General features: G+C 43.0%; 1 protein-coding gene across 1 annotated transcript in view; it reads left to right on the top strand.

Annotated features, from left to right (window-relative positions):
• The window catches only part of LOC125705313 (zeta-sarcoglycan-like), a 111,963-nt gene that overhangs the window by 44,628 nt on the left and 50,348 nt on the right, over positions 1–16,987 (top strand). Inside the window, exon 2 of the mRNA XM_048971810.1 lies at positions 14,910–15,104. Coding sequence (XP_048827767.1) covers positions 14,910–15,104 — 195 coding nt within the window. The remainder of the gene's footprint in view (positions 1–14,909; positions 15,105–16,987) is intronic.

The following is a 16,987-nucleotide window of genomic DNA, read 5'->3' as shown; positions in this document are numbered from 1 at the left end:
GTATAAAAAAAAAATTCTCCGCGTGTTGCCGTTATATTCATGGTGGCAGTTGGAGATCAGCTGACTGAATTGCAGGCCCGGTCACAGTCTGTAGCTCCTGCTTTGACTCATGAGCTATTAATTGTCTCATGGAGCTCCTGGTCTCCGCTGCTGCCACACTCGCTGTAGATCTGTCACTTTGATGCACAAGGTAATCAAGTTCCGTAATAGAGTCTTCGTGCATGTTAATGGCTTGCTAAATTTGAACAAGCTGATATAAACGCAGGTTTACCAAGATACACACCATGTGGCAGAAGTCAGGGTTATACTTGGGGTTTAATTATGCTGTACTTTGTTTCCAGTGAGATCTTGGCTAAGACAAAGCTGTCTATGAAAAATATTGATATATTGCACTATCCAGCTCAGTAGGACCTGTCAGTTATCCATCTCAGAATCTGCTCCGTTCTCCGGCTTAGTACATGCTGGTAGTTATTCAGCTCAGTGCATCCTGTCAGTTATCCAGTTCAGTATATCCTGGCAGCTATTCAGCTCAGTGATACTGACTGCCAGTTGTTCAGCTCAGTGCATCACGTCAGTTACCCAGGTCAGCTTATCCTCTCAGTTCTCCAGCTCAGTACATCATGTCAGTTACTCTGTTGAGTGCATCCTGTCAGTTATCCAGCTCAACGCACCCCATCAGTTTTCAAGCTCAGTGCAGCCTGTCACTTATTCAGCTTAGTGCACCCTGTCAGTTATTTAGTTCAGTGCATCTTGTCAGTTATGCAGCTCAGCACATCCTATCAGTTATCCAGTGTGATATATCCTGTCAGTTATCCAGCTCAGTGCATCCTCTCCGTTACCCAGCTCACTGCATCCTCTCAGTTATCCAGCCGAGCATATTCTGTCTGTTATTCAGATATAAAAACCAGCTTGCAGTTACTTGTTCGCTTATGCCATTTTGATGTCAGCTGCAATGGTGATTTACAGTGGCATTGTGGTACACCATATGCAGTACACCATATGGTTTATAATGGAATAATAAAAGAATAATATCTTTTCCAGTAACATTACATATTTATGTTGTGTTACAATGTGGAGCTTATACTGTAAATCCTCAGTGTATAAGTCCTGGTGTATCCTATGGCATATTTTTATTTGTGCTTAGACACATTGCTTGGCGCTGATTTTTCTGATGGACGTCCAAGTCATCTATTTTGGATTGGTGTCAGATCTTTGCTGATATCGTTACACAATATTTGTCATGGAATTAAATATGTTGTCACGGCCTGGTCCCATCCTACCCCATCATACTTCAGGCCTCAGATCCGGGCGAGTTCATCCAAGCATTTAGATAATGCAGCGTCAGAATGAAAACGAAACCCGATTTTATATTTGGAGCTGAAGCTGTATGTTTAGTTAACAAGCTAAATTTTGGCTCTGGATAGTCGTGCTTTGGAAGCGATCGGTAGGCAGCGTTTTCTCTTCCTTTTCAGTGATGTCTTCTATGCATGCAGGTTTTTTCTGTGTGCTTCAGGGGCTATCAGACCCTCGTGTCACTCTGACTCCCCCATTGGGCCCCCATGTTTCACTCTCCTCTACCTGCCCACTGTGTCACATTGTCCTCTATCAAGGATCCATGTCGTCTTTTGTCTCGCTGTTCTCTGTTGGACCCAGTTGTACTCCCTCCTCTATCTGGGTTAACGCTTAAACTTCCAGAATGCATCTCCTACAACCTCAGCTTATTGATACAATATTTGTCACCTTCCTTAAAAGAATCCTAAAAGCCCGGGCTACAGTTCAATCACAGCTTTTCAAGTCGGCGAAGTGGTGATTTAATACATAGCTGTGCTTCTGGATAATCATCAAAAGGATAAATGAACAATGCATGCACTGAGAAGCATTTTCAGGCCAGTGTTTTGTAATCGGCGCTGGTGATGTTAATCGGCCCGCACTTCTACCTGGGGCAGTGGATTAAATCGGCCCGGCTGCGGAGATCGTGGAGCTTTGCTAACCGCGAAGGCAAAATCAACATGCTGCCTCTGCGGCCACAGGCGCAGCCTGACCTGGATGTTTGCGGTCGTCCGGTGATCCGTGACCGCTTGATAAACGATGACCGGTGGTTGGGCTCGCCACGGCGATGTTCACGGACGTCACGCTGTCTTTCCGGAAACGGCGGGGAGAGTAGAGTGTGACCTGCATGCCAAACGTCTAGGGCAGGGGGGCTGTCACACCGACTGCATTTATTTAGCGGAAGCCAAAGGCGCCGGGCGATTCTCTACCGAAGATCAGGCCTCGCTGTGGGGAGCCTTCCATTATCATTGAAGTTAGTCATTACCACAGCACTTTCACTTTCACTTTGGTGTTAAGTAATTGGGCCTTATTTCACAGGATGTCCTTGCTCAGAGTGTAGGCCTGCATCAAAATAGCCAGTGATAATGTGATGGTCACTGCTACTTATTCTAGAACCAAATCATGGTGATCAATGAGGGGAAAAAATAGGAAAGTCACCAGTTTTTCTCAGGGTGCAGTTTAGGGCTGAATTTTTCAGTTCCACCCAGAACTTATGAAGGGCAACTTTTATTATATTAATAGAAAATTGATCGCAAGTTCTACGGTGGCCTGTGCTGTACAGCGCTGACATTGACTTGGCTACGTCTTTGAGTTGGTTAAATTTAAAAAAATCCCCAAAAAGAAATACTTAAATGGAAAACTGGGTAGGAAAAATAAGAATATTCCGGCCTCTGCATGTGTATTGTTTTAATTGCAGGGGTTTGGCCTCTTTTTTTGAAGGATTTCTGTTCTGCCTCCGGCATTTTAAATTCCAACTTGTTTTTTGTTGCCTCATGTCATGCCTTTGTATTAAGTATTTGAATAATACAGTTTTATTTATTTATTTATTTTCAAAAGCTAAAACTTTGGAAGAAAAATACAATGCTGAAGAAGCTCTACGGGGTGTCCTGCCCTGTGTGTTCTGCACACGCGCAACCTGTCTGCTGATCACGTTTACTTATTAGCCATTATAATTTTGATTCATGCTGTTGGAATTCCAATGCTAATTATGTCAATAGCGCCACTATTGCAACCAGCACCTCCGTCATTACCATAGAAATTACCAAAGCCAACACTGCATTGTTATTACCATTGCAGGCAGTAACACTTATATTTTTATGATTGCAGTGGCTAATATTACTGCCATTCCTCTCAGCTCTGTGAGAGAACGTCTCGGGCCGAGAGCAGACCCATGTAACACAAACGTAATCAGTGTGCGGCTAGATGCACTCAAGGATGGAGCAAACCAAAGAGGTTGAATAGAAATATAAAAAAAACATCTCAGTGCTGACATTTTGATTCAGAGCAGATACAGTGGGTGTCATCCTGCAGTTCGGAGTTACCTGGGGTGGCAAGAAAACGTTTTGTAGAAAACGAAGAGCAGGAAAAGTAATCAATAGAAATAGACCCTACCACCTGATTTTAGCTCTGAAGGCTGCTATACCCGCTTTGAACAGTATTACTATTGCTGCGTTTATGGCTTTTATTTGCTTTATTACTGCTTTAGAAAACCATGTGACGGGTAATTTTCTCATACCTCAATGTACCTTATTTCATAGGTCATTCACTGGTTACTTTGCCTGGCCACTCACCCCTAGTGACCGATAGATTTTTTTTTTTTCTGCATACATCAATTTGAGGTTGACCTTGCTTGCTGAAGAAAAGGATGCATAAAATATCGAAACGGGTGCTTCGTGAAGCAAAGTTTTGATTAAAAAAATAAAGTATAACCGGTAATGAATATAGATTATATCCATCCCTTCCATTTCTAATCATACAAATACAGAAGAAAGAGAAAACACAAGACTGGCAGAAACGTCTTCATTATAAATTCCATAAAACAAATGCCATCAATCTCTGGCAAAGGGGAGATGATGCACTTTTATCTTGCTTGTGTTCTGCTCTGCAGGGCACCATTTGATTAGCCCAAAATATGCCTCTGATTCTCTGCTTTTGATTTATTAGGGATTCATAAGACATGCAGCACAGTGATAGAATTTCCTGTCCAAGGGGAACCATGAATAGAAAGGGGTGTGCATCTTCCCAGAGAAACACCATACATTCTCTACATCCTTTACACATCCTATTTTCCTAGGAGTCTTTTCTAGAAGCAGTCAAGGAAACATTTCCCCCCCCCCCCACCCTGGCAAACTGGATTTTCTCTCTTTGATTCCTCTAGAAAATCTACTGTGCAGTAGTTTGTGGCAGCTTGCTTGTAAAAATGTGCTATAAAATTTGATTTACCGAATGACTGATCCATAAATAGAGCTGGAGGTTTTCCTGTCCAGGAGGTAACATGAGAGAAAGGACTGACTGGATTTGGCTCAGACGTTCTCCAGACTTCTGGTTTGTATTCTGCTGAAATGATCAGCCACTATACTGATGACACATTATTTGGAAATTTATGTTGGAAATTACGCAGTACAGTATAATGTGCTACTCGTTGTCTGTTTGTATTCTGACCCCTACATTTTGTGATATTCATACAGTAGTTTGACTAGAGGAAATGTTCAGAATGCGTAACATGGATCGTACTACAAATTCAGCAGATTAAATAAAACTATTTACAATTCAGGGAATGAAATGAGTTCTTGTCGATAGATGAGACCTATTATTAAATTCAGCGAATGAGAAACTGGGTCATATTCAGTTTGTCTTTAATTTATTAATGCAAAACAAATTCCACATGTCCAGGAATAAGCTTTAGATGAGCACATGTTTTGTTCAGCTTTGATGTTTCGTTGCGAAGCAAACCGGCCGCACGTCTGACACATTGGAGCTCCGGGTAGGATATTTTCACTGGAATCAGTCTGTTGTGAGTGGCGTGTTGGTATCTGTCTCACTGCTGAAAGACAGTGAAAGACAGTGTTGAATCCAAAGCGGCAAACATGTTACTGAAAGTGCGAGAACTTCCCTGTGGCCACTGTTGTGTACTGTGAGGTGAGAACATGCATTAACGTTGTGGTGCTTTAACAGCCCTTTGTCCTTTCATGCTTCTCCAGCTCAGCTCCAGCATTTTACTCGGGCGCTGTGCCTCAATAGTCCTGCCTAATGCAGCCATTTCCAGTTATGGTACAAATAAAAGCATCACCTTGAAGGAAACAGTCTCGATGTGCATGTAGCCGTGCTCAATTCATGAAGTATTATTCTAAATTCCTGCACAGAAAGTCGCAACCTTCTCAGGTATAACTGTCTGTTATGAAACGTTAATGTGATTAAAGCTCCAGCAAACATACAGACCTTTATAAATGTGCCCTCTTCTCAACTTTGGGGAAAAGGACTCAGATTTGTATCTGTGTGTTGATGAACCTAGCCATAATAATAATATTTTTAGTCAAAATGTATAGCATTTATAAAATATATAACCCATTCCTGTATGTTTAACTTGAATGCACAGCAGCGGGAAGCACTGATGACCTTATTATCAAGGAATGTTGACTTTTAAGGAGAAAATTGGCCGGTAACGGAAAGAGGGCCCTCAGGCAGGTCTTCTTACAAGGGTTCTTGTTCAATAACTGTCCTCAGTCTCAGAGGGCATAGTGAGATTCTGCTGCCTTTTATATCTGAAGATACAAGGGTTGTTTTTAGGTTTTCTTGGAAAAAAAATGGGCACCCTCAAGCTTCTTCCATTCAGCAGCCACACATGCAGGGTCAAAGTGGCCCTGCAGCCTCTGTCAGGCAGCACAGGACACAAGACTAATTCAAGATTCAAGAGGTTTTTTCGTCACATACACAGTTGTACATATATAGTACAGCAAGTAGTGGAATGTAAGCCTGGTCACAGCTGTGCATGATAACAAAATATAGAGAAAAATAATAAGACAAAATATATATGAAATATTCAGCTGTACACAATCTTTACATAAGTGATAGGTAAGAGGTATTGCTGTGCAATATGCAAGAGGCCTGAGGAATGTGCCAGCAATTTGGATGGGGTACCAGGACCCCAGGCCATTGGTGGGCACACATTCACGGACAGTGGGAAATTTTGAAGTGACATTAAGTGTCACTGCTAGTTTTTTAGGGAAACAGGGAGAACATGTGGGCTCCAGAAGATCCCACAGAAGAAGAATAGGGTCTCGAACCAACAACCCTGAGTCACCTGCGAAGCTTTCATTACCTGGAAATTACAAACACTCTCAACTGTGTTTTCTTGTCTGGCATGTGGATAGTCAAGTTCTGTGCTGACTCTAATAATACACGGTTACCCCGCAGTCATGATCTAGAAAATTATTGTCATGCAGCCATTCGCATTCAAATTCCAGGAAATATATTTATGCTGGTTTCAATTGTAACGTGTCTTCAAAGGGCTCATTATTGTTTAAAGGAGTCAGTCAAGGTTCTGCTTCAATGGCTGAGAAACACCAGAGCATAAGGAAGATTCATTTGTGTTATTATTCAATAATCTGGATTTTTATGCATTGTGCATATATGATGTAGTTTATTAAAAAAAAAAAAAAAGTAAATACTGAATCGTCGCTTGAGGCTGTGTGGATGTTACGGCCTACTAACTGCAGGGGGGGGGGGGGGTCAATATGTGTTTTCAGGATTTCAGTTTACAGAGAACTGAAGTGCCCAACCACTGCAAGTATTGTGTTCATGAAAAACATATGAACTCACTGTCTGGTACTGTGTAAATATCAGGCCAAACATGGTCGTCTTTATTGTGTTCAGGGCTGCCAGAATTGCACTTCTGTTCCTTGGGAATTCTTAATGATTTCATAGCCAGGGAGTGTATAGCTGGCACTATCTGCCCCCCCCCCCCCCCCTCGCCCCCCCCATCCCTTGTATTGGTCCGTTATCAGGTAGGCTGCTTTTCCTGCGGCTGAGGAAAAGATTTTTTTTTTCCCCAGCAACAGATGGACTTTCTCTTTAATTACACCCCCCACCCCACCACCCCCCACCCCCCCCCCCTTCGTTTTAATGGTCATTGGCAGGCCCTGTCGAGAGTGTGTGTGATGCAAGCTGAGCAGGAGCACCATCAAGGAGTGGTTTCACGTTTATTATTCCCAACGGGGCTGATGGTGCAACCGAGTTGTGGGTCCACCATGAAGACACAGGGAAAGCCTGTCCTCTGAGCAAATCAAAGTAATCCTCAGCAGTACAGCAGCTAGGGCATTGGCTCCACCAACATCTTGTATTACTGCAAGTCATGGTCTGTTAGGCTCCAGCAGAGCCGAGCTCCAGATCTACCTTCTGTACACATTATGATTTATCTGCCCGTGGCAAGGCCAGGCGCTTGCAGTGCCATTTGCCGAATGCCGTCCAACTGCTCTGAGCGGTACGGTCAACGAGCGGGAGAGCGTCTGCTGCCGTCGGCCCGCTCTTCCCGCTGGATAACACGCGGTGCTTATCGCTTCTCCAGGAACTGTAAATTAGCAAACAGAAAATGGCACACCAGCTCACGCAGTTTCAGTACGGTAAAATGTCTCCAGTCGTATTCAGGAAAATTTGCTACAGTAGGAATATATAAATAACAGGCTAGCATTGCTGGTCCATCAAGAACAGGGTTAGGGTTGTGAGCTGATGTTTCTTCCTGGTTATTAGGGACAAATCAGAGTAAGTTATATCGATCATTACGGACAGGTTACAGATTCATCAGCCAGGTCACCAGACTTTGCTTCCCAAGCCTGCCACACCCCCTTGCACTTTGAGAGATGTTAGTAGACCAAATTAAATTCATTTGCACTTAGTGTGTATTGGCGTAGAGTAGCATATGCAGTACCTCCGCAGAATGCAAGCTGGTGCCTGCAACGATGCCAGCGTTAATGCAGGCACGGGGTGACTCATAATACAAGTCTGAGAGCTTAATGGTTATGAGCATTGCATGCATGTATTCAAAAGTCAGTATAACCCTAGATATTTCAAGACCCTTTGGCAAGGTAAGCATCAAAGACATATGCCCGGCGCTTGGTTTTTTTTTTCTCTTTCCACCCCCAAGAGTGTAGGAAAGGCAGGATAGATTTTTTTTTGAGCCCCAGTTTGAGGAGTTGCGCTCTCTGGCATATTCCCTTATTGATCCGGCAGATGTGGCTTGTTTTCCTGATGAATGTTCCCCTTCGGAGCCTTTTCCGGAATACCGCGCGGTCGGCGTAGTGGACGGGGCCTGTGCCCTTTCGTTGGTACTGGCGGTGGAGTTGGGCCAGTTCTGTTTTCTTTCCTGATGGAAAGTGTTTTTCCAGTGTTGAGTTTAAGGGAGTTTCAGGTTACCTGTGGTTGTTAAAGCTTCCAGGATTAAACTGCTCCATAGCTGGGATGTTTAGCCATCTTTCCATTCTCTGCTTGGCTCTGTGATGTTTGGGGTGTTGTGCAAAGCCTTCCTTATCTCTCTGTGATGATCATGCAATCATTGCTCATTCCTGAACTCTCTCTGATGTTCCCTCTTCAGTCATGATGGATTTAAGCTCACCTCATAAGAGTAAACTAGTACGCATGCATTTCAATTGCGTGGGAAGCATTTGGAACGTCCTTCCTTGTTGGCTGACCAATCAGCACACAGCAAGAATTCAGTGCATAAATGAAATCCAGGTCATTTTAATTGGAGATGGTAGTTTATAATCACATTGCCCCCCCTGACATTGATTAGGCGGTCACTCTGGGTAGGATGTGTACTTGACAATATGGGTGCCTATATTTGTCACCATGAACAAGGTGAGTTGTAACCCCGCGATTTTGGTCATTTAATGAGCTTAAACCCCCAGTGTAATGCAACAGATGTTGCAGCTGCTGAATTTAACTGTTGTGCTGTGACGCACTGCATTATACTGACTGCCACTGGATCTGACTCTGCAGTGTCGTCTCAGTGGGGCAGGCCAGAGAAAGAGAGCCGCTCTCTGTCATCTGTCTCCGTTTTCCAGGAGCTGCGACTCGGCGTGTAGCCGCCTTCTCGCATTAGGGGATAATTTCCAGCGCGTTGCCTTTCTGACAAACGTCGTTCCTGCAGACAGATCTGCGAGTATCGCATTAAGATTAACGACGGAACGGGTGTTTGGGCACTCGGAATTTTGAAGCACTGGAGTGCATGTGTCTGTCACATTCATTTAAATGCACAGTTGAGCATGTAATGCGATGGTGGTGCTCTGGTCAGCCCCCTACCCAACCTCCCCTGCTCAAGCTAGACTCTACAGATTGAGATCAATATGCCTGTCTTGCTATTCCCCCCCCTCCCCCGTTTTGTGGTATTACGACCTGCCAGGTCTGGAGCTCATGCTTACCAGTTTGCAGGTAATTGAAAATGGCTGTCGGCCTCTCAAATGCATGGACACAGAGCAGCAAGATTGCCTTAATGTTACTGATACGAAACACAACAATCCTGTTTGTGTGTCAGATTGATTAAACTAAGAGACATCAAGTAGTTATTCAAGACTGCATGCTTCACAACGTGGAAAAAATTCCTTTTTAATGAAACACTGTCAGCATTGACACAATGGGAGAATTAAACACAATGGGGAAGCGGATCCTTGTCTGAATTAAATGAAAAACTACCAAATAACCATGTGTCTTTAAAAGAAAACTACATCTAGCTAAATACTTAATTCTTCATGAGATGTCCTCAAACCTTTTAAGCAAAGGGCCAGTTCACAGCCATTTAGACTTTCGGGGGGGGTTGGACTGCGGACGAAAAAATAAAATAAATTACTGCAACCATTTTGTATTCTTTGTACTCTCCACATTTTACTGTTAACTGTAAGACAAAATTATACAAAGCATTATTTGAAATAAAGATTTAAAAAATTAGATACCACCCAAGCCTAGTGCTGGCTGTGGGGGGGGTTGTGGTGGTAAAATTTTGCCTAGCAGGGTAACAGATTTCTGGCACGTTACATGTCATCTGTGGGTGTCAGGGGGACCTGCTGTCAATTTGCGGGGGACTCCCATAACTTCAGGGAAGGGTGGGATTCGCATGTGTGATGCACTTAGGTGATTATGTAGTGGTTGTTTTTTTAATTATTATTATTATTACTATTATTATTAATGTTTCTATGGATACTAGCCACATTTGCTTTGCTACGTTTTTTCATCGCACACCTATGGATGTTATTTCAAAAGATGTTCAGCGGGCTGGACTGTACACACTGCTGATGCGTGCCCAGTTTGAGCAACCTAGCTCTAGAATTTAGCCATTAATTTCATTATGCCTAATGAACAGAATCGACTTCAGCCATTGTATTTTAATAACCAATATATTTAAATATCATAATTTAATTTTGATTTATGGGATCTTAAAGAAAACCACTGAAGTGTGTACAGCAAGTTATGGCAAAGATGTGTTGCAAACTGTGGAGTGACGCTAATTTTGGATTCTTTCAGTCATTCACAGAACGAATGTTAATTTGATGACTTTGTATGTTTTGCAAGAGTGTATCTTAGACTGACAACATCAGTTAGACCTCTTATAGTATCTCTGTGGGAGATTGTGCATCCAATGTGTATCCAGTGTGTCTGTTATCTGTTGGGGAACTATACTGAAAAGTAAACAATGGCTGAATTACTCTTTAAGCTATATGTATTATAAAATGGACTCTCTCTGCATATTTCATCTCCCCTCGACACTCAAAATGCATCAGTGTCCCTTGCCTGAAGAAGGAGACAGGGAGTGTAAGAATACCCAGCCCTCAGCTGTGATGCCGCTGTCAGTGGGGCTGTTTTCTCTCACTGTACTCTCACATAGCTCTCTTATCCTCCTCCACCAGACTTCCACTCCAATCCATTGTCACACCTGGTTAGGGTGGCACCCATTTTCCCACTGCTGCCGCTTTATTATATGTCATCAGGGCCGGAAAGATCTTGGTCATAAAAATGGATGCATGTAAAAGCTGTTGGGATACTGTCAGGAAGATGTGTTTTATTGGGTGCAACTTTTTCTTTGAAAGTCCTCTTGGATAACTAGCTCTCTTCTTCTGTATTTTGACTGGTCGATTAGCCAGGGTTGGGGTAGCAGGGTGGCGCAGTGGTTAGGACGGCTACTTCTGGCCTCTGGGACGTGGGTTCGAGGCTCCGCCCAGGTTCCATGTGCATGGGGTTTGCATGTCCTCCCCGTGTTGTTGTGGGGTTTCCTCTGGGCACTCTGGTTTCCCTCCCACAGTCCAAAAACATGCTGAGCCTAGTTGGAGATACCAGACTTTCCTTAGTGTGTTTATGTGAGTAACTGGGGTGTGAGCGTGCCCTGCAGTGGGTTGGTGCCCCATCCTGGTTGTTCCCCACCTTGTGCCCGTAGCCTCTGGACCCCCCCACAACCCTGAATCGGACAAGCAGGCACAGAAAATGAATGGATGGATTAGCCAGAGCTGCTAGAAATGTTAGTGATGCTTGTCAGCGGGGGATTTTCTGGCCATCAGATAATGAAAGAGATGTGAGATCAAGGGAGACTGACCAGCTGTAAGGTGTGAACAAGACCTACCTTGAGAGTGATTGTTAAACATGGGTCTACTATAATACCACCTGGTAATTTTTATTATTGTGAGAAGAACGAATATTGGGAATGGTGTCCTGGTATAATTAATCTAACGATTTCTTCAATTTCATTAGCTCCATAGGAAAGTGCATGCTGCTAGGATCAGTGGCTTCTGGTTATTAAATCAACCATGCATACATGACAGTAAATGTGTCACTTTGCAGACAAAGACAGGGAAACTGGCAAATTGCTTCACTTATAGATATAAAATTGGTGCAGTTGTATGGAAACCCGATTACGTTTTAGATACATGGGAAGCATTGAACTAGATGATTTTTCCCCTTCATTTTTTTCCCCTTAAGTGCTGATATGGACAGCACTGTCAGACGGCTAAACGTTCAGAGAATCCCTGGCTTCAATTAAGGCGTATTCGCTTGCCAAGTAAATCTGCTCAGTTACAGTTTGGTTGATTGCACAGAGGTTCTCTGGCCGGTCACATCGTTGTTCCAGCAGAGGGATGTCAAGTTGTGTCCTTTTAGCTACATCACATATAATAAGAGGTGTCGGAAAAGGACAGTCTGTGCCCTAGATTGACTGAGTTTGTATTTACTAAATGAGCAGCACCTGACTGCAGCCGTTTTATTGTTGTCGTTCTCAGGTTGTTTTGTAGTGAGATCATTATAAACTGACAGAGATTCCTGGTCTCTCTTTATAAATCACCATGGCAAGAAAAATGTGAAGATCCGAATCACTTCTCAAGGGCCTGTCACATCTGTTTCAGTCCTACAAAGAAAGGCTGTGACTTCAACTGTGAAATAAAATACCACAGCCTCACCCATCTTGTGTTCATGCTTCAAGAAGCACTCTCCAATATGGCTCTATTCGGGAAACAGGGTTATGCTGATGTGGATTCAGTTGATATGTATTTAGTCATGAAACTTCTAAAGCTGGTGAGGACCTCAAAATGCCACTGTTAGCTTAGGCTTCCGGGTACCAGCTGCTCTGAAATTAGGCTTGGAGAGTAAAACAGGTTGTAGGCAGAAGGAACTCTGGGTATTATCAGCGTGTGTGTGAGAGAGATCATCTTACAACATGGAGAACCCACTTCAATAATGTCAACGTTTAATTAGTTCTGAAAATAGGACTGAAAATTCTGTGTGTCTGTTACAGTATTAGGTGATATTAGCTACCAAGATGACCTTTATCATGGATGAGTTTGCTGATATGTTTGACGTCCTGAAATGGCATATTAAGGAATGAATTCAATATGTCAGGTTAATGTCAGAATCAATACTACTTCAGCCTATTGCTGATTCCTACCTATGTTTTACACATCCTGTATTCCAAACCAGAGTAGCAGGAGTACTGAAAGTCGCCACGATTCTGTGTGTTTATGTAGGATAACTGTCGTAGTGTTTGTTACTGCAGATGGATAAGTTACTCCTTAGCCATTTAGGTATAGTGTACCCTAGTAACGAATGAATGAATGAATGAATGAATGAATGAATGAATGAATGTTACATTTATATAGTGCTTTTCAAGACCCCCAGAACCAATGGGGTCCACTTCATCCACCACCACTGTGTAACACCCGCCTGGATGATGCGACAGCAGCCATTCTGTACCAGTACACTCACCACACAGCAGCTAAGGTGGTGAAGGGAAAGGAGAGAATGCACCAATTAGAATAGGGGATGATTAGGGGGCCAGATTTGATAGTGGCCAATTTTAACTAAGACATCGGGCTACCACTCCTACTCTTTTTTAAAAGATGGCCAGGGATATTTTATTACCTGAGAAAGTCGGGAGCTCGGTTTTATGTCTCATCTAAAGAACGGCAACATTTTTACCGAAGTGTCCCTGTCACTGCACTGGGACACTGGGATCTACACAGACCGTGGGATGGGCTAACCTGTTGGTCACAGTGTCCCCATCACTGCACTGGGACACTGGGATCCGCACAGATAGTGGTATGGGCTAACCTGTTGGTCACAGTGTCCCCGTCACTGCACTGGGACACTGGGATCTACACAGACCGTAGGATGGGCTAACCTGTTGGTCACAGTGTCCCCGTCACTGCACTGGGACATTGGGATCTACACAGACCGTGGGATGGGCTAACCTGTTGGTCACAGTGTCTCCGTCACTGCACTGGGACACTGGGATCTACACAGACCGTGGGATGGGCTAACCTGTTGGTCACAGTGTCCCCGTCACTGCACTGGGACACTGGGATCCGCACAGATGGTGGTATGGGCTAACCTGTTGGTCACAGTTTCCCTGTCACTGCACTGGGGCATTGGGATCCACACAGACCCCAGGAAGGACTCCCTTGTTGGCCACACCAGCACCTTTTCCATTAAACATGCTAGTTTAAGGTATTCAGGACTGAACACCACACATTCTCTTTCTGTATGGTGTAGGCACCCCCTGGGATCTCTTAACCTCTGTGTAGCTCAGTTGTTTAGGATACTCTGACTATGATCAGAAGGTCCAAGTCTCAAATCCCATGGCCTTGGCAGTGATTCCACCACTGGGCTCCTGTTAACCCTAATTGCTCCAGGGAGCAGCTAACCCTGTTTTCTCGACTGTATGTTGCTTTGGATAAAAACGACTGCTAGATAAATAAATGTAATTCTGACTGCTGTCGACTGCTTTGTTTGATCATGAGTGCCCCAGTTCAGTGTCTCTGCGTGTTTCCTACATACTACCCAAAATATACACAAGGTTCTGTATTAGCTAATATTAGCAGTTACTCTTTGATCAAGTGTCATTTTCGTAGATCCTGTCTGAATTGCTTTGCCATCCAGTAGGAATCCGTGAAAATTTGTTCACAGGCCTGTAATGTTGGTAGGTAGTAGTTTAAATGGAACCTGCAATTGAAATTTAATTTGGTATGAAAACTGCCATTTGTTTACTATCTACTAGCAGGTCATACTGGTTTACATACAGGAGCGCAGTGCGTTGTTTGTACTGAGGAAGCTCTATAAAGCCACATTGAAATAGCTTTTCTGAGAGAGCTGCTCTTTCTTCAGCCATGCCGACAGTGTCAGTCACAGCTTCCACGCCAAACACCCAACAGCTCCCCGTCCTCGTCAAATATAATTGTAGCTGTTCTCATGTAAAGCACATAATCTGCATGTATAACGCCGACACATATCAGTTATCGGTTGACCTTTATCCTTCCGGTAAAATCATGCAAATAATCAAAGATTTAATATGTAATATATGTTTTTGATCCTTTTCTGCTGATGGTTTTACCTGGGTAAATGAACGGACACTATGAAAAAATTTGTCTTACCCCTGTCTTAGTGTCAGTGTATCCCTCTCATTCTGTAAATGGAATTTGCCGTAGGACAGTCTCTGGTGCAGTGGTTCTGCGTTATATTAAGGATCTCAGTTAAAAAACACCAAAGAAGGAAGCTGAAAGTGAATGAATGTGTGTTATGTTACGTAGCTCTGACACACTGTCCCTTTCTGTCCGCAGATGACACAGGAGCAGTACATCCTGGCAGCACAGCCAAACAGCCTCTCCAGGCCCGAGTGCCCCCCCGTCTACCCCGTGGGGATCTACGGCTGGAGGAAGAGGTGTTTGTACTTCTTTGTGCTGCTGCTGTTGGTCATAATGATTGTAAACCTGGCACTCACCATATGGATCTTGAAGGTCATGAACTTCACTGTGGTACGTACCTCATATTTATGTGACCAGGTCTAGCAGAACATTAACTTTCGAATTTAGGTCATCTGATGAAAGTGTTTGTTAATATTTTTTCTGTTTTAAATATTTAAATTTAGTATTTAATTCATGTTTAATTATTTTAGTTAATTGCTTACAGTAGCTGTTTATTTAGCTATTTATTTGTTTGCGTGTTTCCCATTTCCACGTCTCAATGTGCGTATCTTAGCTGATTTCAGAGCTTCCAATTAAAACAAAGATTCTCATTAATGGTTTAATTAACAGAGAGCGTAGATCCTGGCTAACATGCAATAATATATACCGTCACCTTCCATTTTCAATATATGTAGGCCAGTGCTGATACTCCATGGAGTGACAATGCACGTGTTTGGCTAAAGCTACAACAGCTCTATAATTATTCCGCCTGATTTGCTGTTTGAGGTAATCATAGGTTTTACCTGTTTTTGTCATGGTTTGCCAGCCCACGGAGGGGCATCACTGCATGAGTCACCAGGGCTGTGGGATTCTGGGTCGATGCCCACTGATCTGAAGCATCTGTTGCAGGGAGCTCGGTGGTCACCTTCACATGCTTCAGCAGAGCGTCTCTCTGATAGCAGGGCGTGTGAAGCTGTAGCTTGGCGACACCGGGTGACCTGCGCTGTGATGCCGAGTCGGGGGGGGCGTGTCTGCGAGCCCAGTGCACGCGCGTGTATCTTCAGGGTGTCTGACTGCTGTGGGCTGGGCTTTGTTTATGGAACTACAAGCTGTTTAAAATTTGCCTCTATAAAAACTCACCAGTCAGTAGTTAGAATTAAGCTGGGAGTCAGTTAAGATAATCATATTAATTTTCTATAAAATCAAAGTAACTAAAGCATAGTTAAATCAGACGAACACGTGTGGATATATATTTAAATTCACAGTCGCAGCTGTAATGTATATAAGATTTGCCTTTTGTACATTTATACTATTACTACTGTTGAAAGTTACCTCATAAGGAGTTTATTCATTCTTAACTGGTCTCCGTGGCACTCAAATTTTAATTGGCCGTCATTGGTCAGCCGCAACCTGGTGCAAAAACAAAAACACACAGCATGCAAATAAAGGAAATATGAACAATAGATGTGAAGTAGTGCATCGAAACTCCATTAGTAATATTGCAGTGGTACAGATTCAGCCGTGGATGATACGGGTGGCTTGTGGGAAGAAACTCTTCTTTAATTCGGTAATCGGTGTTATGATGCTGTGAAAGCCCCCTGGTAGACTTCAGGGGTGAGAACGGTTCACGGCTGGGGTGTTTTGAGTAAAATACTGCATAATATGTGTATTATTCTAAACCAGAACAGGGTATATGAGTAATGATGGAATCGTTTCTGCTGAACTGAACGCAATTTAGTATGTCGTGTACTTCAGTTATAAATTCATAGAATTCTCATTGTATGCATTAATTGCCATTGTCACCATTGTTTATTATTGTAGTCAGAGATCTTTATAATGATTGCATTATACCCTTCAATCAACTGACCTATCTGCAGGATTGTATGGAGCTGTTGGAAAAGGTTATTCTTGTTATGCAGAATTTTTAGTACCTAACGTTTTGCAGAACGTACATATCACATAAGATGTATGAGTGGTGCAGTTTATAATATCCATTTGTTTGCATTTATTATACTTTATTAAAATGTATCAAAGGAAACTGATTACCCGCGACCCAGTAAGGATAAGCGGTTTGGAAAATGGATGGATGGATGGAATAATAATAAATAATAAATTCTTTTCTTTTAATGATTATAGATTTGTGAAATTATAGTTATTGCACTTTTTGGAGATGATTATAATTGTTACATGAGAGGAAATGTTTTTCTGAGTAGAGTGATCAGGCACCTAAAAAG

Source organism: Brienomyrus brachyistius, chromosome 12 (assembly GCF_023856365.1).
Source record: "Brienomyrus brachyistius isolate T26 chromosome 12, BBRACH_0.4, whole genome shotgun sequence".
Lineage (NCBI taxonomy): Eukaryota > Metazoa > Chordata > Actinopteri > Osteoglossiformes > Mormyridae > Brienomyrus > Brienomyrus brachyistius.
Note: the sequence above shows the minus strand (reverse complement) of the source record. Positions and strands in the feature narration are given on the sequence as shown.